This window comes from Hyla sarda, chromosome 4, assembly GCF_029499605.1.
Source record: "Hyla sarda isolate aHylSar1 chromosome 4, aHylSar1.hap1, whole genome shotgun sequence".
NCBI lineage: Eukaryota > Metazoa > Chordata > Amphibia > Anura > Hylidae > Hyla > Hyla sarda.
The window spans coordinates 144597159-144625016 of record NC_079192.1 but is presented as its reverse complement, the minus strand read 5'-3'; the positions used below and the strand labels follow the sequence as shown (position 1 = coordinate 144625016).

The 27858-nt window shown below is 42.8% G+C and overlaps 1 protein-coding gene across 1 annotated transcript in view; it reads left to right on the top strand.

The window, feature by feature from the left end:
* The window catches only part of MYO5C (myosin VC), a 150066-nt gene that overhangs the window by 13329 nt on the left and 108879 nt on the right, over positions 1-27858 (top strand). The window contains exons 2-4 of the mRNA XM_056572326.1: positions 18486-18596; positions 19605-19767; positions 26145-26289. Coding sequence (XP_056428301.1) covers positions 18486-18596; positions 19605-19767; positions 26145-26289 — 419 coding nt within the window. The remainder of the gene's footprint in view (positions 1-18485; positions 18597-19604; positions 19768-26144; positions 26290-27858) is intronic.

Sequence of the window (27858 nt, the reverse complement as noted above, 5' to 3'; positions counted from 1 at the left end):
CAAGCCCGCTGAGGAAGCCTTGTGTTAAGCGAAATGATCATTGGGGTAGGGTTGGGGTAGGTAAAGTCTCTGCTGGTCCAGGCAGCTGTTTACATTATTGGTCTTGCACATTATTGTATACCTGTTGGTTGCACTGTACAGTCATAGACAGTACTCAGCTGCATTCTGTTACACACCTTTAGTGTGTGTCCAGTCTTTTACCTTCCTTTTGTCTGTTTGTGTCTGTCCTGGTGCCTACAATATTCTGTCTGTTTTATGTTTTTAGGGTACGTTCACATGAGCGGATTTACAGTGTATTTTATGCTGCAGATCCTCTGGTGAAGGCCCGCTCTATACTGTCTTTACATGTGCCTGCTCGTAGTGGCAATATGTTAGGATGAGCAGACACCCTGCAGCGATGTGCGCGGCATACTCGCACATCGCGGCCACTCTCCCTGCTCTGAGCTAGGCAGAGAGCTCCCGCGATGTATACTGCGACTCGCACATCGCAGTGTGTCTGCTCGTAGCGGCGTATTGCCGCTATGAGCAGGCACATGTAAAGACTACATAGAGCGGGCCTTCACCAGCGGATAAGCAGCGAAATACGTACCCTTAAGCTGTAATCTGTGCTCTAATAAAGTATAATATTTTCTTTAAGTATTTTTGTGTGTGTGTGTGCACAATGCTTCTCTTGGTTGATGTTGCATTAATTCAGTGCACACTTACTTATTTTAGTAAGGTGTTTTTGTTTATTGGTGACCCTTTCCAAGCTCGCAGCGGTAGATCCGCTGCTGGGTTGAAAAGAAATCTGCTCGTGTGAACAAGCCCTAAGGGTACGTTCACACGGGTGGATTTATTTGTGGGTTTCCCGTTGCATATTTGAAAGGGGGCGGGCTCTTCTCGGCTGTCCGCAACAGATTTTCCGCAGCGGAATTTACGCTGCGGAAAATCCGCCGCAAGCCCCATTGAATTCAGTAGGGTCTGCTACGGAGAGCCGAGAAGAACCCACCTCCTTTCAAATACGCAGCGGGAAAGGGTACGTTCACACGGTGGAAAATGTGCAGAATATCTACTTGGAAATCAGGGGCGGACATTCCACTCATCTGCCCGATCTGGCGGGCGCTAGAACTGCTCAGAAATGCGCCATCTCATAGACGGCAATGCATATCTGAGTGTAATCCGCAAAAAAATAGACATGTCTATTACATTTTTTTGTGGATGCCGGAATTGGGATTTCCATGGCAGAAACATCTTCTGCAAAAATTCCACCGTGTGAACAGTGCAGCAGAATCCCATTAAAATCAATGCGGAATTCCGCACGGATATTCCGCTGTGTGAACATACCCTAAGGGTACGTTCACACGAGCAGACCCACAGCGTATTTTATGCTGCAGATCTGCCACTGAATGACCTTTGCATGGTGGCTTTACATTTGCCTGCTGGAGTGGCAATACGCCACTACGAGCAGACACACTGAATCGATGTGCGAATCGATGTGCGAGTCGCTGCGCATGCACGGTGTATTCGCTTCATGAGCCAGGCAGAGAGCAGCTGCGATGTGCGAGTTTACTGCGCATGCATGCTGCAACTCGCACATAGCAGTGTGTCTGCTCGTAGCGGCGTAATGCCACTCCGAGCAGGCACATGTAAAGCCACCATGCAAAGGTCATTCAGTGGCGGATCTGCAGCATAAAATATGCTGTGGGTCCCCTTGTGTGAACGTACCCCAAGTCAGTGTTACCCAACCAGGGTGCCTCTAGCTGTTGCAAAACTACAACTCTCAGCATACCCGGACAGCCAAAGGCTGTCCGGGCATGCTGGGAGTTGTAGTTTTGCAACAGCTGGAGGCCCCCTGGTTGGAAAACACTGCCCTAAGTCCTTTCTTTATATATCCCATTCCATTTGAATACATTTCTGGCTTTGGCTCAAAAACTGTAGTAGCAATTTGCCCAAATTGCCCCCCCCCCCCCAAAAAAAAAACCTTTGTGGAAACCTAGCCTTATAAGTTTTGGCATACAGGTTGGTGGTATCATTTAGAGGAAGCTAAATTGTACTGTGTTCACATTTTGTTTGTATATGTGCTCCTTTCCACTATATGGTATACATCCATGGGCTGCCTCTGACCTGCTCTGTGTTATTTTGCCATGTATGTCTTTTAGCCATTTAGAAAAGCACAAGCAACTAGAAAAGTTGCTAGCAATGATATACAGGATTACCACCAGCCATCTTAAATGCACTATGGGAAGACAAGCCGACGGAGGCAATGTGACTCTCGGGCATCATTCTGTTGGAGAATCTAGTATTCATGTGACCGTTACCTACCTAAACATTGATGCAGACTAAGTACATTTTTCTTTCACCCCTCGTCCTCTTTCAGCAGGATAATGTACTCTGTCACACTGCAAAAATGTTCCGAAATGGTTTGAGGAACATTAAAAGAGTTTAAAGGGGTACTCCACTGGAAAAAAAAATTTTTTAATCAACTGGTGCCAGAAAGTTAAACAGATTTGTAAATTATGAAGAAAGCAGGTAGATGCCAGCGAATAAGAAACTTCACCTTTGTTAAATCCACTTTAAAATCATCGACATGGAGAGACTTCAATAAGACAAACGATTAAAATCCCAGGAATCAGCGCCAAGCATGACGCGTTTCAGGTCATGTGACCTTTCATCAGATGCATGGTGGGAAGCAGAGGGGAGAGGGAATATATCCCAGCCTCCTGATGTAACAGGTGAGTAAAAGTTACGAACCAGGAATTAACCCTATACGCTCCAAAAATAGAGGCTCCCTTCTGCTAAACATTACAGGTGCAAAGTCATAAATCATTAAACAAATATAACCATAGTTACAACATAAGTACAAACAATGTGTATGAGACCTGCATGTTTTAAAGAGACACAAACTGTATATCTAGAGGAAAAAGGTTGCCAAACCACTGGTTCATGGATTAAATTAAATGGATTTTTCAAATGCGGTTTACCCAGATGTGTCGTGTGTGCACATGCTGCCAAGACCTCCACGATTTCAGTTCCCGATTCGAATTCTGTGCTGATAAAACAATTTATTAATTGTGAATCTACTCATGTAATATATAAAGTAGATTGCAATAGCTGCAATGTATCATTCTTAGAGCTATTGGCAGCAGTTCATACACTAACGCATCAAATGTCTCTAAACACTTCAAAAATGTTCACGATGACAGTGTAGCCCACTTTTCATTCTCAGGCATTGAGATCGTTTGTTCACACGATAGAGGTGGCAACCGCATCAAATCATTACGCAATAGGGAAATCTTTTGGATTTACTCTTTGCGCACTTTCCAACCACATGGGTTAAATCTAAAATCGGACGTCATTCTACATTATTAATAAACTTTAGGCTACCACTAGTGCTTGAGTTATATTACTTTTTGTAATTTTATTAACAACTACCAGTGGTTTGGCAACCTTTTTCCTCTAGATATACAGTTTGTGTCTCTTTAAAACATGCAGGTCTCATACACATTGTTTGTACTTATGTTGTAACTATGGTTATATTTGTTTAATGATTTATGACTTTGCACCTGTAATGTTCAGCAGAAGGGAGCCTCTTTTTTTGGAGCGTATAGGGTTAATCCCTGGTTCGTAACTTTTACTCACCTGTTACATCAGGAGGCTGGGATATATTCCCTCTCCCCTCTGCTTCCCACCATGCATCTGATGACCTGAAACGCGTCATGCTTGGCGCTGATTCCTGGGATTTTAATCGTTTGTCTTATTGAAGTCTCTCCATGTCGATGATTTTAACGTGGATTTAATAAAGGTGAAGTTTCTTAATCGCTGGCATCTACCTGCTTTCTTCAAAACTTTGGAGGACTATTTTGCTGTGCGGTGGCAGGGTGAGCTGACAGATTTGTAAATTACTTCTATTTAAATTACGTAATCCTTCCAGTACTTATCAGCTGCTGTATAATACATAGGAAGTTCTTTTCTTTTTGAATTTCCTTTCTGTCTGACCACAGTGCTCTCTGCTGGCACCTCTGTCCATTTTAGGAACTGTCCAAAGTTGAAGCAAATCCCTATAGCAAACCTATCCTGCTCTGGACAGTTCTTGAAATGGACAGCGGTGTCAGCAGAGAGCACTGTGGTCAGACAGAAAGGAAATTTTAAAAAAAGAACTTCCTGTGGATCATACAACAGCTTATAAGTACTGGAAGGATTTAGATTTTTAAATAGAAGTAATTTACAAATCTGTAACTTTCTGGCACCAGTTGATATGAAAAAAAAAAAATCTCCAGGAGAGTACCCCTTTAAGGTGTTGACTTTTTGTAGCACTGCAGATAGATTTTAGTTTTTGAGTGGCAGCTGCCGTCTACAAGATTGCCCACAGCTCGGTATGTTGCTTTGGACCGCAGCTTAAAGAAAACTGTCAGAAGATCACCCGCACTGTTACCATGGTGGGACGTCAGCGCTGTTCGTTCTGTGCTTTGCCGCTTATACATATTCATGCAATCCCCTCCGCTTCCCACTCTTCCTGCGCCCACATCCGGGTGTATCCAGGAAGTGGCACATGGGCAGTAGGAATGAATACAGAGAGGGGAGGTGGAGGGGGATTGTATGTAGATGCGGGTAACTCTGCTGACAGTTTCCCTTTAATAGTCCATTTTTAGCGCTACTAAAAGTCAAAGTGCATTAGCATAAAAATTTTAGCATGTGGACTCTGCGCAGAATCCACACTAATTCCATGTAAAATCTGCACTAGCCAGAAACCACCCAAATGAATGCGGACGCGGAATTGGTGCGGATGTGCGAAAATTCTGCCGTGTGAATATACCCTCAATGGGTCAGAGCTGTTTTGACAGCACAAAGAGGATTTACACAGTATTAGGCAGGGGGTTTAACCCCTTAAGGACCCAGGGCATACAGGTACACCCTGACGTTCTGGGACTTAAGGACCCAGGGTGTACCTTTACGCCCGTGGGAATTCCGGTCCCTGCCGTGCGGGGACCGGACTGGAATGCCTGCTGAAATCATTCAGCAGGCACCCCGTGCAAACCCCTGGGGGACCCCCCCATCCATTTCGACGATCGCCTCAAATCGACGATCAACCGGATCAACGATTTGCGGCGAATCCGGGCCAGTCGGGTCCCCAATGACCCGGAAAAAAAGGGTGATAGGTGCCGTCCGACACAGGAGTGGGGTGGCACTGGTGTCACCTCACGATCGTCCTGATTCGTAGGCCGGAATCAGGACACCTGCTGTGGGGGTGTCCCTAATGGCACCCGCTCCTTCCCTACCCCGGAGGGCGAGAGCGTGTGCCGGGAGTGTGTACCTGTAGTGGGGGCCCCTGATCCCTGGCAGTGGGTTCGGGGCCCACAGAGTGGAGACAGCAGCGGCGGCAGGATGACAGACAGGACGTGCCTCCTGCTGTTGCCTGGGAGTTGTTGTCATGCAACAGCAAAAGGCATAGCTACAACTCCCAGCATGCCCTTTGGTAGTTTGAGCATGCTGGGGGTTGTAGTTAGGCAGCAGCTGGAGGCACATTTTTTCTAGGAAAAAGTGTGCCTCCAGCAATTGCATAACTACAAGCCCCAGCATGCACAAACTACCAAAGGGCATGCTGGGATTTGCAGTAGTGTGCCTCCAGCTGTCGCATAACTACAGGTCCCAGCAAGCCCTTTGGCTGTAAGTGCATGCTAAGAGTTGTAGTTTTGCAACAGCTATAGGCACATTGGTTGCGAAACGCAGAGTTTTTTTTTTTTACCTAACTCAGTGTTTTGCAACTGGTGTGCCTCCAGCTGTTGCAAACTACAACTCCCAGCATGCATTGATAGTGAGTACATGCTGGGAGTTGTAGTTTTTCAACGGCTGGAGGCACACTGGTTGCAAAATGCTGAGTTAAAGGACAACTGCAGCGGCATTACACTTATCCCCTATCCGAATGCTGGGACCCCCCCCCGATCTCCCTAACGGGGCGCCGCCATAAGCGCTAGAGGTCGACGGTGACGCCCCGTCTCCTCCCCGTCCCCATACAGTTCTATGGGGGATGCGGGGAGGCACGAATGCTGCCTCCCCGCCTCTCCCATAGAGATGTATGGAGGAGGCGTGCCAGCTGCAACGTCATGCTGTGGCTGGCACGCCCCCTGCACGGGAGAGCCGCGGCCCCGTACAGGAGGTTGCCGGGACCCCCCCGCGATCAAACACTTATCCCCTATCTTGAGGATAGGGGATAAATGTTTGTAACGCTGCAGATGTCCAAACTCTGTATTTTGCAACCAGTGTGCCACCAGCTGTTGCATAACTACAACCCCCAGCATGCATGGTCAGCCAAAGGGCATTCTGGGAGTGTTAGTAGTATGCCTCTAGCTGTTGCATATCTACAAGTCCCAGCATGCCCTTCGGCTGTCAGTGCATGCAGGGGGTTGTAGCTTTTGCAACAGCTGAAGGCACACTGGTTGCAAAACACTGAGTTTGTTACCTAACTCAGTGTTTCGCAACCAGTGAGCCTCCAGCTGTTGCAAACTACAACTCCCAGCATGCATTGACAGACCGTACATGCTGGGATTTTTAGTTTTGCAACAGCTGGAGGCACACTGGTTGCGAAACACTGAGTTAAATGGGCACTGTCAGATACAAAAACTTTTGATATGTTGTAAAGCATGCAAAACCAATAGGTTTTGCATTTGCTTTCAATAGAAAATTATTTCATTATTTCATACTGAAAAAGCTAGTCAAACAACTGCCCCCCTGCCTGCTTGGACACATACTAGTCCTGCTGTGCACATGCGTCATCACCTATGTCATGGACACACTTCCTTGATTGACAGCTGTGAGTGCAGGGCTCACAGCTGGAGGGAAAATCCTACCACTGTCAGCTTGTGTCCCGCTACTGTCAGTGAGGACAAGCTGGGAGTTGTAGTTTTGCTAATCCTAGGGGAGATGTGAGCAGACAGCATACTGAGGGAGGGGGCGGAGACCTGCACAGTGAGGCCACGCCCCCTCCATTTTCCATTTAAGAGGAATTCAGACTAGTGAGCTAAATTAAAAGTGTAATAAAAAAAAATATAAACTTGCTAGACACATAAAAATTAGGCTGCTTTCACACTATAAAATTCATCCGTTTTAAAGATCCATTTGATGTTCCGTTATGAAAACCCTGAAAATCGGCCATTAAACATCCGTTAGAAGATCCCATACGTCCGTTAGAAAATCCCTTTATAGTCTATGGGATTTTTACATTATCCGTTTTAATCCGTTATAGTTCGTTATTAATAACGGCAGTTATTTTGTGATGGGAGAATGAACGCAAGAAATAGTGCATGCACTATTTCTCCCGTTACTATCTTCCGTCACAAAATAATGGCCGTCGCAGCTCACACTCCCAGTGTGAAACTCGCTGTAAACCCTACACTAATTTTAACACTACACTACATTACACCTACACAAAATAAAGGGTACAACACTACATAAACCCCTACACAGTAACCCCCCCCCCCCCCCCCCAAAAAAAAAGGAAAAACGTCTGGTACAGCAGTGTTTCCAAAACAGAGCCTCCAACTGTTGCAAAACAATAACTCCCAGTATTGCTGGACAGCCATTGACTGTCCAGACATGCTGGGAGTATTGCAACCGTTGGAGGCACCCTGTTTGGGAAACACTGCCGTAGGGTAATTTTGGTATCGGAGGCAAGTCTAATTCTTGCATACAGGTCCGTCCCTATGCAAATCCCTAATTTAGGCCTAAAATGCACATGGCGCTCTCTCACTTCGGAGCCCTGTCGCATTTTAAGGCAACAGTTTAGGGCCACATATGGGGTATTTCCGTACACGGGAGAAATTGCCTAATAAATTTTGGGGGGCTTTTTCTCCTTTCACCCCTTATGAAAAAGTAAAGTTGGGGTCTACTCCAGCATGTTATTATAAAATTTTTTTTTACTTTTTACACTAACAAGCCGGTGTCGCCCCATACTTTTCATTTTTACAAGAGGTAAAAGGAATAAAAATTGGAATGCAATTTCTCCTGAGTAGGGAAATACCCCATATGTGGACATAATATGCTCTGCGGACGCACAACAAGACTCAGGAGTGAGAGCGCCATGTACATTTGATGTGATTTGCACAGGGGATGCTGATCGTTACAGCGGTTCTGACATAAACGCAAAAAAATAAAAAACTCTCACATGTGACCCCATTTTGGAAACGAAATCCCTCATGGAACGTAACAAGGGGTATAGTGAGCCTTAACACCCCAAAGGTGTTTGAAGAATTTTCGTTAAAGTTGGACGTGAAAATGAAAATTTTAAATATTTTCACTAAAATGCTTGTGTTATCCCAAAATTTTCATTTTCACAAGGGGTAATAGGAAAAAAGCCTCCCCAAATTTGTAACCCCATTTCTTTTGAGTATATAAATACCCCATATGTGGATGTAAAGTGCTCTGCTGGTGCACCACAATGCTCAGAAGAGAAGGAGCGCCATTGTGCTTTTGAGGAGAGAATGTGTCTGGAATTGAAGGCTATGTGCGTTTACAAAGCCCCCATGCTGACAGAACAGTGGACCCCCCCCCCCCCACATGTGACCCTATTTTGGAAACTACACCCCTCACTGAATGTAATAAGGGCTGCAGTGAGCATTTACACCCCACTGGCGTTTGACAGGTTTTTTTGAACAGTCGTCCATGGAAATGAAAAATAAGATTTTTCATTTGCACAGCCCACTGTTCCATAGATCTGTCTAACGCCAGTGGGGTGTGAATGCTCACTGCAGCCCCTATTACATTCAGTGAGGGGTGTAGTTTCCGAAATAGGGTCACGTGTGTGTGTGGGGGGGGGGGGGGGGTCCACTGTTCTGGCACCATGCCAGAACGTACATGGCCCGACTTCCATTCCAAACAATTTCTCTCTCCAAAGGCCCAATGGCGCTCCTTCTCTTCTGAGCATTGTAGTTCGCCCGCAGAGCACTTTACCTCCACATATGGAGAAATGAGGTTAAAAATTTTGGGAGGCTTTTTCTCCTATTACCCCTTGAAATGAAAATGAAAAATATGGGGTAACACCAGCATTTTAGTGAAAAAATAAAAAAAAATTATTTTTACGTCCAAATTTAGTGGAAATTTGTCAAACACCTGTGGGGTGTAAAGGCTCACTGTACCCCTTGTTCCGTTCCTTGAGGGGTGTTGTTTCCCAAATAGAGTGCCATATGGGGCTCCTTTTGCTGTTCTGGCACCACAGGTGCTTCCTAAATGTGACATACCCCCCAAAAACTTTTTCAGCAAGTGAAATCATTTTAGTGAAAAAAACATTTTTTTATTTACACATCCAACTTTAACGAAATGTCTTCAAACACCTGTGTGGTGTTAAGGCTCACTGTACCCCTTGTTACATTCCTTGAGGGGTGTAGTTTCCAAAATAGTATGCCATGTGGGTTTTTTTTCTCGCTGTTATGGCACCACAGGGGTTTCCTAAATGCGACATGCCCCCCAAAAACCATTTCAGCAAAATTCACCCTCCAAAATCCCATTGTCGCTCCTTCCCTTCTGAGCCCTCTAGTCCACCAACAGAGCACTTTACATTCACATATGAGGTATTTCCTTACTCAAGATAAATTGGGTTACACATTTGGGGGGGGGGTTCTCCTTTTACCCCTTGTAAAAATTCAAAAACTGGGTCTACAAGAACATGTTAGTGTAAAAAATGGAGATTTTGAATTTTCTCCTTCACTTTGCTGCTATTCCTGTGAAACACCTAAAGGGTTAACAAACCTTTTGAATGTCATTTTGAATTCTTTGAGGGGTGCAATTTTTATAATGGGGTAATTTATGGGGTATTTCTAATAAGAATGCCCCTCAAATCCACTTCAAAACTGAACTGGTCCCTGAAAAATTCAGATTTTGAAATTTTTTGGAAAAATTAGAAAATTGCTGCTGAACTTTGAAGCCCTCTGATGTCTTCCAAAAGTAAAAACATGTCAACTTTATGATGGAAACATAAAGTAGACATATTGTATATGTGAATCAATAGATAATTTATTTGGAATGTCTATTTTCCTTACAAGCAGGGAGCGTCAAAGTTAGAAAAATGCAAAATTTTCAGATTTTTCATGAAATTTTGGAATTTTTCACCAAGAAATGATGCAAGTATCGACGAAAATTTACCACTATGTTAAAGTAGAATATGTCACAAAAAAACATTCTCGGAATCAAATTCATAAGTAAAAGCATCACAGAGCTATTAGTGCTTAAAGTGACCAGATGTGCAAAAAATGCTTGGGTCCTTAACCCCTTAACGACGAGCGCCGTAAATGTACGTCCTGGTTAGGTGGTACTTAACGCACCAGGACGTACATTTACGTCCTAAGCATAACCGCGAGCATCGGAGCGATGCCCGGATCATGCGCGGCAGGTCCCGGCTGCTGATCGCAGCCAGGGACCCGGCCGTAATGGCGAACACCCGCGATCCCGCGGATGTCTGCCATTAACCCCTCAGATGCCGTGATCAATACAGATCACGGCATCTGCAGCATCGCGGTCACTAAAATGGATGATCGGATCTCCCTCAGCGCTGCGGCGATCCGATCATCCAGCACGGCAGATGGAGGTCCCATCACCTGGCTCCGCTGCCTTCCCGGTGTCTTCTGTTCTCATCTGCCTTCCCGCAGACCAGAGCAGAAGATGACCGATAATGCTGATCAGTGCTGTGTCCTATACATAGCACTGAACAGTATTAGCAATCGAGTGATTGCTATAAATAGTCCCCTATGGTGACTATAAGAGTGTAAATATAAAAGTTAAATAGTAAAAAAATAAAATTAAAAAATGTGAAAAACCCTCTCCCCCAATAAAAACGTAAATTGTCCCATTTTCCCTATTTCACCCCCAAAAAGTGTTAAAATTTTTTTTTATATACATATTTGGTATCACCGCGTGTGTAAATATCTGACCTATTAAAATAAAATGTTAATGATACCGTACGGTGAACGGCTTGAATGTAAAAATAAAAAAAGTCCAAAATAGAAGATTTTTTATAACATTTTATTCCCAAAAAAATGTATAAAAAAATTAATTAAAAGTTCTATATAAGCAAATATGGTATCAATAAAAAGTACAGATCACGGTGCAAAAAATGAGTCCTCATACCGCTGCTTATACGGAAAAATGAAAAAGTTATAGGTCTTCAAAATAGGGGGATTTTAAACATACTGATTTGGTTAAAAAGTTTGCGATTTTTTTTAAGCACAATAAGAAAAAAGGAGCGTATAGCGACCAAATAAATGATGCAAAAATAATTTTTATTAAACACACATGCTCAAAATTGACAAACATTTAAAATCTCAGAAAAAGGTGCAAGAGGATCGACTGAAATGGGGGCTACACGAATAGGAATCAGCCTAATAGCTGAAAAGCAGCTGCATCAGGGCATCAAACAATATAAACACGGCACCGCATAAAGGTGATCAGTAAAGTGCATAAGTGCATGGCAATGGTAACAGTACAATGGTTGCTATCCAACAGAGCAAACAGTGCCAACAGGCATTCAAGTATAATACTAAGGTGCTAAGAAGAGATGCAAAGGTAAATTACCACAGTGGGATAGGTTGCAAGCGTGTGTCTCCACCACCCGACGTTTCGCTGTGTGACACCCCGGAAGAAGCTCCTCAGCGAAACGTCGGGTGGTGGAGACACATGCTTGCAACCTATCCCACTGTGGTAATTTACCTTAGCATCTCTTCTTAGCACCTTAGTATTATACTTGAATGCCTGTTGGTTGGTTATACTTGGTTGCTCTGTTGGATAGCAACCATTGTACTGTTACCATTGCCATGCACTTTACTGATCACCTTTATGCGGTGCCGTGTTTATATTGTTTGATGCCCTGATGCAGCTGCTTTTCAGCTATTAGGCTGTTTCCTATGCGTGTAGCCCCCATTTCAGTCGATCCTCTTGCACCTTTTTCTGATTTTTATGTGATTTTAAATGTTTGTCAATTTTAAGCATATGTGTTTAAACAAAGGGAATTGTGCATCATTTATTTGGTCGCTATACGCTCCTTTTTTCTTATTCTATTTATCCTGTGGTCAAAGCGTAAACCTGTTATATCAATGTGGGACTGATGTGTTATTTGTGATTTTTTTTTAAGCGCAACAGTAATAGAAAAGTATGTTATCATGGGTATCATTTTAATCGAATTGACCCAAAAAATAAAGAAAACATGTCATTTTTACCGTAAATTGTATGGCGTGAAAGCAAAACCTTCCAAAATTAGCAAAATTGCGGTTTTCTTTTTAATTTCACCACACAAATAGTATTTTTTTGGTTGCGACATACATTTAATGGTAAAGTGAATGATGGCATTACAACGGACAACTGGCCGCGCAAAAAACAAGCCCTCATACTAGTCTGTGGATGAAAATATAAAAGAGATTTTTTGAAGGCGAGGAGGAAAAATGAAAACGTAAAAATTTAATTGTCTGCGTCCTTAAAGGGGTATTCCAGGCCAAAACTTTTTTTTTTATATATCAACTGGCTCCGGAAAGTTAAAACAGATTTGTAAATTACTTCTATTAAAAAATCTTAATCCTTCCAATAGTTAGTAGCTTCTGAAGTTGAGTTGTTGTTTTCTGTCTAACTGCTCTCTAATGACTCACATCCCGGGAGCTGTGCAGTTCCTATGGGGATATTCTCCCATCATGCACAGCTCCTGGGACGTGACATCATCATTGATCAGTTAGACAGAAAACTTCAGAAGCTAATAACTATTGGAAGGACTAAGATTTTTTAATAGAAGTAATTTACAAATCTGTTTAACTTTCCGGAGCCAGTTGATAGATTATATATATATATATATATATATATATATATATATATATATATATATATATATATAAAGGTTTTGTCTGGAATACCCCTTTAAGGCACAAATGGGCTGCGTCCTTAAGGGGTTAAAGAGCCGGCCCTGATAAATCTTATCCCCTATCCAAAGGAGATGATCGCGGGGGTCCCGCCGCTGGGGACCCCTGCAATTTGTCATTCCGCACCCACCTTTGTGATTCCATCACGCCCCCTCCCATAGACCTGCATTGAGGGGGCAGGGCATCACACGGGGGTCGGAGTCGTGACGTCACGCTACTCCGGCCCCATGGTCATCAAGCTGCACACTCAGAGCCTCCAGCGCTGCAGAGAGCTCACAAAGGTGAGTGCAGAATAACAGATTGCAATCAGACATCTTATCCCCTATGCTTTGGGGCCGGAGTACCCCTTTAAATGTGATGGCTGATCAATGTAAAAGATAGAGATCTGGAAGCTGGTGAATCACTTTCCATGTTGGTCTACCTTTTAAAGGGGTTCTCCGGTGCTTAAACATCTTATCTGCCGTAGATGCCTGATCGCGGGAGTCCCGCCGCTGGGGACCCCCGTGATCTTGCACGCGGCACCCCGTTTGTAATCAGTCCCCGGAGCGTGTTCACTTCGGGTCTGATTACTGTCGATCACGGGGCCGGCAGCGTGTGACGTCACGCCTCCGCCCCCGTGTGACCTCACGCTCCGCCCCTCAATGCAAGTCTGTGGGAGGGGGCGTGACAGCTGTCACGCCCCCTCCCGTAGGCTTGCATTGAGGGGCGGAGCGTGACGTCACCCGGGGGCGGAGGCGTGATGTCACACGCCGTCGGCCCTGTGGTCGATGGTAATCAGACCCGGAGCGAACACGCTCCAGGGACTGATTACAAACGGGGTGCCGCGTGCAAGATCACGGGGGTCCCCAGCAGCGGGACTCCTGCGATCAGGCATCTTATCCCCTATCCTTTGGATAGGGGATAAGGTGTCTAAGCACCGGAGTACGCCTTTAAGGTTAATTCTAGTCCTGTGCACTACACACAATGTACAAAGATACTAATGTAAAGGCTCTCATACTGTGTGGTGATTGTCCCCCTGGTACAGCCAGAGTAGTGCAATGTATGTAACCCTGGAACTCCAAGAGGTTGGATGTGTGTGCCCCATAATATGATTTGAATAGTTTATCCAGGAATAGAAAAACAGAGCTAATTCCTGCATAAAACAGGACCACATCTGTCCTCAGGTTGTGTGTGATATTACATCTTGGCTCCATTCATTTCAATGAAACTGATCTGTGATACCATATACAATCTGAGGACAGGTGTGGTGCTGTTCTTCAAGAAATCACCCCTTTAATTGTAAACAGTCACAGGAGTGTCGCCAGTGAAATGCCCAGAATGAATATCAAGCAAAACATAGTCTAGTCTAGCGCTGCCTGCAGTGTTGTGTTGTTGAATGTGATTCACTTTCTATTGGTCCAGGAAAGACCACTGTGGCTTTTAAAAGGGTACCATTTGCTTTTCTCTCAGTACTTTTTCAGAGTTCAGTCTCCATCTCTTTAGACATTAAATATATATATATTTATTTTTTTATTATTTTTTTAATATTTAACTTTTTTTGAAATCTAAAATATATTAGTATCAAGTGTATTAAATGGGTACTCCGCTGCCCCAGCGCCACGTCCCCTCCCATAGACTTACATTGAGGGGGCGTGGCGTGTTGTCGCAACCCCCGCAACCCTGTGACGTCGCAACCCCCGCAGTCCGCACCCAGGGTTGGGGCAACGGAGTAGCCCTTTAAAGAAGGTCGAACATTCATTGAAATGTCCATAAACAAGAGCTTTGTATTGCTGCTCTTAGTAGTCAGCTGGAGGATTTTCTATTGTAGACAGTAGCGTAACCAGCATCTAATCAGTGATAGGAGATGTTATACTGAGGCCATAAAGCGCTGACTGGATTATAATATTTAGTTAGCTAATAAAGAGAACAGACTGCACAGATGTACACACAGCGGCTACATATAAATGTCCAGGATATGCCAAGCTCACTTCACCACAGGTTCCTGCCAGGCAAGAGCTGACTTAGGACACTTAATGCTGTGTTCCGATCTTCTACAACTGAACCGTAAGGTAATATTATCTCATGATGAAAAACATCAGGCACATCCAGCTAATGGTCAATGGATTGTTATTATTGTGGTGGCCCAGTACGGGAGTTGTTACCCTGTACCCTTGCTGTCTTGTTAGGCAGCTTCCCTTCAGTGTCCCCTGGGCCCCCTTGCACCTGTTCCCCCATGTACATATGTTTACTATGTATTATACTGTGTAATGTGTGAAGAAAGCGTTATCACTTTAAGACTGTTTACCATGTGAGTTGTCATGTGATTGTTAGCCAGGAGGTATCAGTGACCAGGTGACCTAAGGGTGACCAATGAGACCCCCCAGAGCCTCCCCCATAAAAGCCCTTGGTGGAGCCTCTGCTCTCTCTCTTGCTTCCTGCTGTGGTCCAGTCAAGTCGAGCCTAAGTGTGTGTCCAGAGTCGTAGGAGGCCTCAAGTCCAGTCTGCAGCCACAAGCTACCAGCCTGTCAGTAAGCCACAGTCACAGCATTGTCAGTCACAAGTCAGTCAAGTCACAGTCATCTGTCTTGTCAACGTGACCTGCACTAAATTGTCCTCATCTACTACAAGTCCCAGCAAGCGCTTAAGGTCTCTGAAGTCACTGGTCACCTCTGTGGGCCTGGCTGAACTGTATAGACTTTTCCACCTAACCTCAGTAAAGCTACCGTTGTCCGTAACTTGGTGTCGGAGTCATTATTGCCCCTGTGCCTAGCCCAGGATCCAGCGGTATACCTTCAGGTGGTATTGAGGATAAACCACGCCCTGGCATCACAAATGCAAGGGGTTAATGCCATCTGCCCCTAGGATAATTCCATCTGCCCTGCATCTCACACCCCATACCACAACTTTTGGCATCCTATGAACAGGATATGGGTGTGCGCCTTATGCGACAAGTCTTCCCCCAGTCTGAACTGTGTCCAGTATTGTCAGAAAATCGCATGCCGATGCGCATAAAAGTTGTGCCAGAAAGTGTACGGGACTCTATCAGTGGAAAGTGTTTTACCCGAGGCACTTGTGAAATTGAGGGGAAGGTGAGGAATAGACCCTTATCCGGAGAAGGAGCCGGAGAAGTGCACAAAAATGTCCCGCTCTGGACAGCGTCCCGCCCCTGGTTGCCCAGGTTGCCACCCACCCCCCCGAACGCCGGTCCTGCCTCTGTGATCAGACACATCACCTAACATGTTCTGCAATGGAATACCCCTTTAAACACTGCTATACTGGCTGTGCACTCATTACTTTACTTTGTAGCAGAGGGTCATTGTAATATATTTACAAGAATGTGAGGGGTGGACTCACTTATGTCAAGTACTGTACATTGCCCTTTCTGTCTCACAGTGAACTGGGTTTCCTTTTGAAATATGAACAGATATTACCATTCTTCATGGTAGAAACTTCTTGGATAGTCACAAGGTGTTTCTCATTGCTAAAGAGTGGAATGAGTTTGTTTGCTATAAAACACTTGTAAAATACCTCTTACTGGAGTTATTTCCTTATCTTTTTATCCAGTAAACTGTCACCATAAATCAAGGCTGCTCTGGTGGATATTTTATTTTAGTTATTTTTATCATTTGCTATGTTGTAGTTATTTAACCAATACCAAGAGTTAGAGGCTACAACGCCTATTTTGATGGGAATATCCCTTTAAGGATGCAGCTCTTATTGACCTTTTTTGCAATACAAAAGCCATAACTTTAATTGTTTTAAACTTATTGAATGGTATGTGATGATTACAGTGATATGTTTAGATATTTTTTATGACATCTATGTAGTAAAAAATATTGTTCAATACCTTTTCTATTTTTTGTGTGCATATTTTTTTTACTTATCATTTTATTTAATTTTTGAATCTTTTAAAAATTTCCTTTAAGTTTTTATTAACTTCAGATTTTATTTTATATTGTAATTATGATTCATTAAAACGCTTATGTATTCTAATGCAATATTGCCTGTGAATTGTAAGTACTAGGCATCGGTTAGGACATTCCTCTGGTTTTACATCATGAAATAAAAATGTGGAGGAACACTTTAAAAAGTTTTTTCCATGCATGTATTGTTAGAGTGATCTAACAATAGCAAAAGTCCAAGTCAGTACAGTACCAACCTGTATTATTATTATTGAAATAAAATAGTAATAATAAATAATATTATTGTATTGTTAAATTAATTTATATATGGTTCTTATCTGCCATGGCGCTGAACAATGTGGTGCAAAAACATGGAAGAGAATATACAATTATATATACAGTGGTCTAGGCAAAACTATTCCGAAGTGGCTAGCAACAAGGTAGCTTGGTTTGGTGGATAAAGACAAGAAGTATAGGATTCAGTATAGAGGGTTTGGGCCATGACTAATATCTAGAGACTAGGGATTGTGTGATTTCACACTTCCTAACACATCACATTGAAAAGTGTGATAAGCATATTTTCTTTGACCTTAGGAAAGGGTGTACCTTGTTGTGCCTGAATGTGTACACAGCTCAGTGTTGACTTGTTGGGCTGGGCTTTTGAAGAGTTGATATTTGCATGAACTGTTTCATTTACCAATGGAGGTGTCAGGATCTCTAGGGATATTGTCATATAACAGGCGTATAAGCACCGTAATTGTGAGGTTATAGGTAGACATGATGTAACATTACTGTGCACTTTATTTTAAAGTAAGAGTGAAAAAATATATAATAATAATAATAATATATATAGATAGATAGATAGATATAGATTAAGGCATTTGTACCTAAAGTAAAAATAAATAAAATCTTACATGCATTATAACTTAGCAGGAGGTAATTCTGCAATGTTGTAAATGTACAGCAAGTTTTGTTGCTGTTTTTGCAACTCACAGGGTCAGCCACTACTCTTACTCAGTCCTGGGACCCCCAAAGTCCTTTTAGTGACGGTGGAGGTTGGGACCCTGCAGTAAACATTAAGCATCAGTAATCCAGTGGATAAACAATTGTTTATGTTGAGGAAAACCTTTTAAGGATACATTTGACTATGTCCTTAAAAATTACCGATTTGGCAGTTTTGTTTAGTGTACTGAACAACATTATTTGCCTTTTTACACAGGAATTACAGGAGCTTGGAATCTTTAATATAACTGAACAACCTTAGTTACATATATTCACTACTACACGTTTATGTTCATTTAACTCCACCTGACATATAGAGCTCTATTAGGATAGGTTCAAACTATGGAATTTCTTATGTGCAAGCGGAAATTCAGAAGTGTGAATGGGAGTGCGGAATCCCATAGAAGTCTATGGGCTTTAATTTGAGGCGGAATTCTTCAAGCGGAAATTCTGCCGTGTGAATAGACCCTAAGGTAGGCCCTGGACATTAGATTGGTAACTTTTATGTTTAGTGATATCAGTTGCAGAACATAATAGTGACAGTTATGAATTGCAGAATTGTGCAGGGAATGTAGAACTTGTACATCTTGTTTAAACTATTTGCTGACTGAAGAGTTAGAAGCAATATGTTCATACACTGTATAAGTAGAATCTAAACTTGCACAAGCATCAAGTGAATGCAGTCTTGTCACATTATATAGATCACTGATCTAACAAAAATCATTCTGTTTGGTTGCAGTATAACCGGGTGTGGATTCCTGATACAGATGAAGTGTGGAGATCTGCAGAGATCACAAAGGACTTCAAGATTGGGGACAATGTGCTTCATTTGTGCTTGGAAGATGGCTCTGTAAGGCATGATGTTACATTGTAATTCTGTGTAGTTGTTGGTGTACAGTACAATGAACAATGCAGGGGGGGGGGGGGGGGGCATTTAAATTGGCACTCTCATTAAAACCAATTTTTGCTATTGCACTCCACCTGGTAAATAAAAATAAAATTCTAATGTACTTTGTTTAAAAAAAATGAAGTTTTATTTGTGTTAAAAAAATGCCCCCATCTCTTGCACAGACTTTGAACTCCTGCTGGCCTGGCAGAAGTCCAAAATCAGGAATGCTGAGGGGTGTGTGTGCAGCATTATCCAATCATAGCTCGTCTCACACAATGAACTATTCTGGGTTGTGTGTAGCAGAGTGAGGGAGAAAGTTCTCCCCTGTATGGCTTCAGATGATGTCACACCTGCTGAGTAATGCCCCTTCCCAGTCTGTGAATCTGACTGAGCAGAAAATACAGAGCAATATCAAGATAGAAAACTAACAAATAATAAAAATAAAGGCAGGTGGTGGTTTATCATGATGGGGGCAGTGAACTGGGAGGATTATAAAATTTAACAAGATTATGAGAGGGACTCTTTAAAGAATAATGGGATACCTGTTACATCCATAACTGCACACGAAACCCAACTATAATCATTAGGGATGGACAAAACCATGGCAACTAACACTATAGCAGCTGACTCCCATTTAAGTGGGGTGTCATTGATCTCCTGACAGAAGTGGTCATCGTAACGGCTCAACAGGTTCTTCCTGCCCCACCAGCCTTGACTGATAAATTTCTGCCTGTTTAGGGAGGGATCTATCAATCAAGGCGAGGAGAAGAATCTACCAAGGACCACCCAAGGTCAGCATGAAGGTGATGACAGGTTCTCTTTAAAAGTAAAGTAGTGCCAGACTATGTAAAGGGGAAGTAATCACACCATCATAAAAAGGATTTATTGGGGCTTCTCTAACATATACGAGAAAAGGTTGGTTGTTTGGAATCATGAAAGTAGATTTGGTATATCATTGTTGTCTTGTAGGACTTGAAATATATGGTTGAGAAAGGTCTACCTCCACTTAGAAATCCAGACATTCTAGTAGGAGAAAATGACCTCACCGCTCTCAGTTATTTGCATGAGCCGGCTGTCTTGCACAACCTGAAAGTGCGATTTATGGAGTCTAAACATATCTACACCTACAGCGGTAAGTAAATACTGTATCATAGCTGCATGGGAACTGTTTGTACAGAATTATATGTATTATACAACTGGAGCTTTTACAACTTTACAGATTGCCCTAACACTTATCATACTGTTTTAATTCCACCAGAACCCCCTATGATCTCCTGCACAGGACCTCAGATCTCCCTGGAAACGGGATGTGTCGATCCCCGCACAAATCCCCCCTCCATGTATCACTATGCGAGAGCCGGAGATAGTCGAAGGCTGTATCTCCAGCTCTCCCATAGAGATGCATGGAGGGGGCATGTCAGAGAGAAGGGGGCTTGTCCCAGTGGTCATATTTTCTGCATGATAGTTCTCCATCAACTATCACTTTTTTTTCTTTAAAATATCATTCTACTGTATCATGAGGCTATATTTTCTTTCCTTCTCTTATAGGGGTATTCCAGTAAAAAACTTTTTTTTTTTTTTTTTTTTTCAACTGGCTCTAAAAAGTTAAACAGATTTGTAAATTACTTCTATTAAAAAATATTAATCCTTCCAGTACTGTTCAGCTGCTGAAGTTGAGTTGTTCTTTTCTGTCTGACAACATTGCTCTCTGCTGACACCTCTGTCTGTCTCAGGAACTGTCCAGAGCAGGAGAGGTTTGCTATGGGGATTTGCTCTGGACAGTTCCTGAGACAGACAGAGGTGTCAGCAGAGAGAAAAGAAAAACTCAACTTCAGCAGCTAATAAGTACTAGAAGGATTAAGATTTTTTATTAGAAGTACTTTTCAAATCTGTTTAACTTTCTGGAGCCAGTTGATATGAAATTTTTTTTTTTTTACTGGAATACACCTTTAGCCCCTTAAGGACCAGGAGGTTTTCCGTTTTTGCACTTTCGTTTTTTCCTCTTTACCTTTAAAAAATCATAACCCTTTCAATTTTGCACCTAAAAATCCATATGATGGCTTATTGTTTGCGCCACCAATTCTACTTTGTAATGACAAAGACAAAATTGAAAAAAAAAATGCCATTTTGTAACTTTGGGGGTTTCTGTTTCTACGCAGTACATTTTTCGGTAAAAATTACACATTCTCTTTATTCTGTAAAATGATACCCTACTTATATCGGTTTGATTTTGTCATACTTCTGAAAAAAATCATAACTACATGCAGGAAAATGTATACGTTTAAAATTGTCATCTTCTGACCCCTATAACTTTTTTATTTTTCCGCGTACGGAGGTATGAGGGCTCATTTTTTGCGCCGTGATCTGAAGTTTTTAGAGGTACCCTTTTTGTATTGATCGGACTTGTTGATCACTTTTTATTCATTTTTTCATGATATAAAAAGTGACCAAAAATACACTATTTTGGACTTTGGAATATTTTTGCGCGGTTAAATGACCGTGCGGTTAAATTAATGATATATTTTTATAATTTGGACATTTCCACACGCGGCGATACCACATATGTTTATTTAAATTTTTATTTACACAGTTTTTTTTTTTATGGGAAAAGGCAGGTGATTCAAACTTTTAATAGGGAAGGGGTTAAATGATCTTTACTCACTTTTTTTTTTGCAGTGTTATAGCTCCCATAGGGACCTATAACACTGCACACACTGATCTTTCACATTGATCACTGGTTTCTCATAGGAAACCACTGATCGATGATTCTCCTGCTCGACTGCTCATGCCTGGATCTCAGGCACTGAGCAGTCATTCGGCGATCGGACACCAGGAGGCAGGTAGGAGACCCTCCTCGTGTCTAACAGCTGATCGGGATGCCGCGATTTCGCCTCGGCGATCCTGAACAGCTCCCTGAGCTAACCTGCATGATTTCACTTTCACTTTAGACGCAGCGTTCAACTTTGAACGCCGTGTCTAAAGGGTTAATAGCGCGAGGCACCGCGATCAATGCCGCGCGCTATTAGCCACGGGTCCCGGCCGTTGTTAGAGGCCGGGCCCGACCCGCTATGACGCGGGGCCACGTCGTGGCCCCGCGTTATAGAAAGGGAAAGGACTCAGGACGTACCAGTACGTCCTTGGTCCTTAAGGGGTTAGGGTACATTCACACATACAGGATCCTGAGATTTGATGTGCAAGATTTGTAACTGCCGATTAGAAGCTGTACTCATTTATTTTACATTGAATCTGCAGCAGAAAATCCTGTGCATCAAATCCTGCACATCAAATCTGCGTACGTGTGAACGCACCCTTAAGAAAGTCCTCACATTCCTCTGTCAACAGTCACTGGAGGTCAGCCATGGTGATAGAACTCTTTACCTCCCATCCTTTCATTGTGCAGAGACACACTTGACTGAATTTGCCTGTGGAGCTCATAACATAATCTCTTGCTGCCCATGATCTATTGCAGTGGTCTCCAACCTGCGGACCTCCAGATGTTGCAAAACTACAACTCCCAGCATGCCCGGGCATGCTGGGAGTTGTAGTTTTGCAACATCTGGAGGTCCGCAGGTTGAAGACCACTGATCTATTGTTTACATATTGACACATTTCATAGAAATGAGCCAAAATGAGCCAAAATACTAGTGAGAACTAGATAATTGGGGGTCCAGCTGTTGGTTGACTCTGTTTGGTTATATTTGAAGAGACAGGTTAGCAGTGTATTGTCTTATGGGTTTACTATGAGCCCATCCATACCTGTTCGGTTTTCAGAGAAGAGCTAATAGATTTGACACATAATGCACTATTCTTAAAGTGACACTTCTGCAAAGACTGAAAAAGTTACATTTTCCCTGAGGGAAATAGTCCACCTCCAATCTTATCCCCACCATTCTGGAGATCCATTGGAGGTCTTCACGCACCTTCACAGTTACTGCATGGTCAGGTCCCAAACAACAGTTGTCATTTTCTGCAGCAGTAAAACTGCATCTGTGTGAAGATCCACTTGAATTGCTAGAATGATGGGGCCAGGTAAAGTGGGTAACTTTAAAATAAAAGAACATGAAGAACATCAATTAAGGAATGATGTACTTAAAATATATGGTGAGCTATTTTAGATAAATTATCACTAAAACTGCAAACCATTTCCAGTGCTTGTATAGATCTGGCCATATACAGTGATCCCCCGACTTATGATGGCCCTGACATATGATCATTTCAACATATGATGGCCTCTCAGAGCCCATTGTATGTTGAAGGCAGCATGGACATATGATGCTGCTGTGTGTTGGGGCCATCGTACAAACAGCTATCTGACAGCGCTGACAACTTCAGCAAATGACAGATAGTTGTATAATGTCCCCGTGTGTCCCGTTCTGCCTCCTGTTACTCACATGCTGTCCTGCTAACTCACACAGGCTTCCATTGTGAGCTCCTTGTAAGCCCCGCCCCCCAGTGCAGCCATAGCCAATAGCCTGGAGCATCTTGCTGCAGGCATCCAATGAGCTGCTGGCTGCACTCCCCTTCCTTTCTTATAGAGCTGTAGTCGGCAGGATGGTAATGGAGGACATTCTGTCTCCCCTGAAGATATTTAAAGAACTGTACAGTACTGTATGTGATGTCACACATCACATACAATACATAGACACACTATACACAAAATACATCAATGTTTCCCTATCAGTGTGCCTCCAGCTGTTGCAAAACTATAACTCCCAGCATGCCCAGACAGTCAATGGCTGTACATGCATGCTGGGAGTTGTAGTTGTGCAACAGCTGGAGGCACCCTGGTTTGTTAAACACTCCCCATACACTCCACATACAATGGTCATCCCAAAACCAATTGGCAGTTTCCCATAGAGATATGTATTCAACATACAATGGTTCCGAGGCCCCAGAACCAATTACTATTTTTACATAGACATATGTACTCGACATATGATGGTTTCAACATATGATGGTTCTCCTGGAACCAATTAATATCATATGTTGAGGGACCACTGTAGTAGGTTCTGGTTGCATATGTTAGTGTGCACTGGCAACCTGGCTCCTAGGATTTGTCTAGTGCACTTAGAACCTGTCAGTGCAGGCATTTCTGTTCCCATGACTAATAAACTCATGTACAAAAAAGTGAAATAAATAGATGTAGGTTTCTTAGACAAACACACCTGTACAAATATTATCCTGTTCACATCCACAAAGTACTTAACTGTTACTCTAATTATGGGAATTGTTTTAATATTTTTCCAGTTACTGTTTGAAATGAAAAAAACCTTTTTAACCCTTTTGTCCACTTCTACTATGTGCCTAGGTTTCAATTGCCTTGGCACATCAAGATATACAGTTTTGTCATTGTGATGGTGCTGGCTCAGGAGCTGTGCCATTCGCTATGGGTGTCAATTGTAATATACAGCTGACATCTTGCTGCAAAGGCCAGGATTGAAGCAACTACAGCATTTTTGTAGTTTTTTAAGAGAGGAGCTCCCTCTGTTACCTTATTGGTGCCCCTTATTACGCAGTCATGAGGCTCTGATGAGCTGTTATAGCAGGTGGTTGTCTTACAAAGGCCCTGTGTCTGCAATATACACTGCTCAAAAAAAAATAAAAGGAACACTTAAACAACACAATGTAACTCCAAGTCAATCACCCTTCCGTGAAATCACACTGTCCACTCAGGAAGCAACACTGATTGACAATCAATTTCACATGCTGTTGTGCAAATAGAACAGACAACAGGTGGAAATTATAGGCAATTAGCAAAACACCCCCAATAAAGGAGTAGTTATGCAGGTGGTGACCACAGACCACTTCTCAGTTCCTATACTTCCTGGCTGATGTTTTGGTCACTTTTTGTCTCTGCCTTTGTGCAAGAAGGAGCACTGCCAGAGCCCTGCAAAATGACCTCCAGCAGGCCACAAACGTGCATGTGTCCACTCAAACGGTCAGAAACAGACTCCATGAGGGTGATATGAGGGCCCGACGTCCACAGGTGGGGGTTGTGCTTACAGCCCAACACCGTGCAGGACGTTTGCCATTTACCAGAGAACACCAAGATTGGCAAATTTGCCACTGACGCCCTATGCTCTTCACGTATGAAAGCAGGTTCACACTGAGCACATCTGACAGACGTGACAGAATCTGGAGGCGCCGTGGAGAAAGTTTTGCTGCCTGCAACATCCTCCAGCATGACCAGTTTGGCGGTAGGTCAGTAATGGTGTGGGGTGGCATTTCTTTGGGGGCCGCACAGCCCTTCATGTGCTTGCCTGAGGTAGCCTGACTGCCATTAGGTACCGAGATGAGATCCTCAGGCCCCTTGTGAGACCATATGCTGGTGCGGTTGGCCCTGAGTTCCTCCTAATGCAAGACAATACTAGACCTCATGTGGCTGGAGTGTGTCAGCAGTTCCTGTAAGAGGAAGGCATTGATGCTATGGACTGGCCCGCCCGTTCCCCAGATCTGAATCCGATTAAACACATCTGGGACATCATGTCTCGCTCCATCCACCAATGCCACGTTGCACCACAGACTGTCCAGGAGTTGGTGGATGCTTTAGTCCAGGTTTGGGAGGACATCCCTCAGGAGACCATCCGCCACCTCATGCGAAGCATGCCCATTTGTTGTAGGGAGGTCATACGGGCACGTGGAGGCCACACACACTACTGAGCCTCATTTTGACTTGTTTTAAGGACATTACATCAAAGTTGGATCAGCCTGTAGTGTGGTTTTCCACTTTGATTTTGAGTGTGACTCCATATCCAGAATTCCATGGGTTGATAAATTTGATTTCTATTGATAATTTTTGTGTGATTTTGTTGTCAGCACATTCAACTATGTAAAGACGAAAGTATTTCATACAATTTCATTCATTCAGATCTAGGATGTGTTTCCTTAGTGTTCCCTTTATTTTTTTGAGCAGTGTATGTTTGCCCTTTAGACCGTTTTTAAGGCAGGCCCTAATAAATTGTAGGTAAAACACTGACAGGAAATAATACACTGTAATAGGACATGCATAATATAGTTAAATGTCATTGCTGTAATACAAAATCTCCCAAAAATACTGTCAGAATTGTGTTTTTTTTTCTATTAAAGGGGTACTCCGCCCCTATACATGTTATCCCCTATCCAAAGGAGAGGGGATAACATGTTTGATTGCAGGGGGGTCCGGACGAAAAGAGCCCCCGCGATCTCCGGGCCGACGCTGCAGCGTTACGGTGACAGATGCTACGCTGACGAAAGCCTATAGACATGAATAAAGGGGGCGTGGCAGCTGTGTTCGCCAGTCATCCGGCACTGCACAGAGTTCGCTTCGTGCAGAGACCACCGGGGGTCCCCAGCAGCTGTACCCCCCGATAAGACATGTTATCCCCTATTCTTTAGATAGGGGATAACCTGTATAGCAGTGGAGTACCCCTTTAACTGCATAAAAAAGTTCAAACTAGCATGACAAAAAAGCCCTCATGAAGCTACATCGATAGAAAAATGTAAAAATTTACGTCTCTGTTTTTCCTGTAGGTATTATTCTAGTTGCAATAAATCCATATAAGGAACTACCAATATACGGAGATGCAATCATCCATGCATACAGTGGGCAAAATATGGGAGACATGGACCCACATATATTTGCTGTGGCAGAAGAAGCATACAAGCAAATGGCCAGGTAATTTCAGGCTTCCAATTCATTATAATTCAGTGCCTGTTTTTTTGGTTATAACAAATTATCTGGTTTATTTATTCATTTATCTTTTTATATAGCACCAATACTTTTCTTTTTTTGTAATACAGCATTTTTATTGCAGACAAGAAGAGGTGGTCCAGCGCAGGTAGGTATGGAACAGAGTACTTTATTGTAGAATCAAAAGCGGTACATGGATAGCATGGACAAAGGTGACGCGTTTCGGCCCTGCAAACGAGCCTTAGTCATACTACATGACTAAGGCCGTTTGCAGGGCCGAAACGTGTCACCTTTGTCCATGCTATCCATGTACCGCTTTTGATTCTACAATAAAGTACTCCGTTCCATACCTACCTGCTCTGGACAACCTCTTCTTGTCTACATTGAATCTAGGCATAGCCCACACCAGTCCGAGCGCTGCGGGCATGGGGAGTGAGCTGATCTTTCTCTTGTACACAGCATTTTTATTGGTAACAGTTTTTTGTATGTTTTATTTTTTTAATTCCCTTTTTTTATATTTTTAAATTACATTTTCTATTTATTTATTTATATTTGTCCCACTAGGGGTCTTGACTATTCATTTGCCTGATTACTAGTATTATACACTGCAATATTTCTGTATGGTTAAACACTGACCTTTGGCAAGGACTAATAATGGTCAGTGGTTAGCTTTTGTGTCCACACCATCACTGTGCCATAAATATACATCAATTTGCAGAAATTGCATAGATTCATGACAAGAATGTACATCATGAAGATGAAAGTAGTTAGAGGGATATTCCGATCTCCACATTCAGTTTTTATATTGTAGGGCATGTAAAGTTATACACTTGTGTAAATATATATATATATAATTTTCAAACTTGCCTCCTTTTCATGCTACAACTGCTTTTCCCTGCCTCTTGTTTACTGCTCATTGTCTAGGCTACAGGTTACACTCTCTGCACAGAGCAAGAGAGGGATGCTGTCTGCCAGGAACCGTACCTTTATGTAAACATAATTATTGGCACATGGACTCTGCTGCTTGTGTGCAAGCTATACTGTTTTGGTGAGTCATGCAAAGTGCTAGTAGCTTGCACACAACCAGTGAATCCCGTGTGTCTATAGTGCCCCAGTTACAGAGCAAGAGCCCTCCTAGCTGAAAACAGAAAGAAGGAGGAGGTTCGGATCTGCTTGGAGCTAAAAAAATAAATAAATAAAAAAAAGGCAGATGAGAACATCCCTATAAAAGAACATATGCATAGCACAGGACCTTAGGGGTTGGTGCATGACAGAAATTAAAAAAAACAAAAACTGTGAAAAGAGAATTCCTGTTTTTCTCCATTAATAGTTTTTTTACCATTTAACTTCATAGAAATATAAGATAGATCCATAAGGGAGACATACTGCTCACTCAGTGTAAGACATAGCAGCAGGAGAGAGGGGTATTAATCAAAGATTGCATGGGGGAGGGGTTGGGTAGTAGGGACAGTTTTGTTAAGGAGTAAAAATATTACTTTATTTGCTAAGTATATTTTAATATTTAGATTGTATGCTCCCCATAGAGAAAGTCTT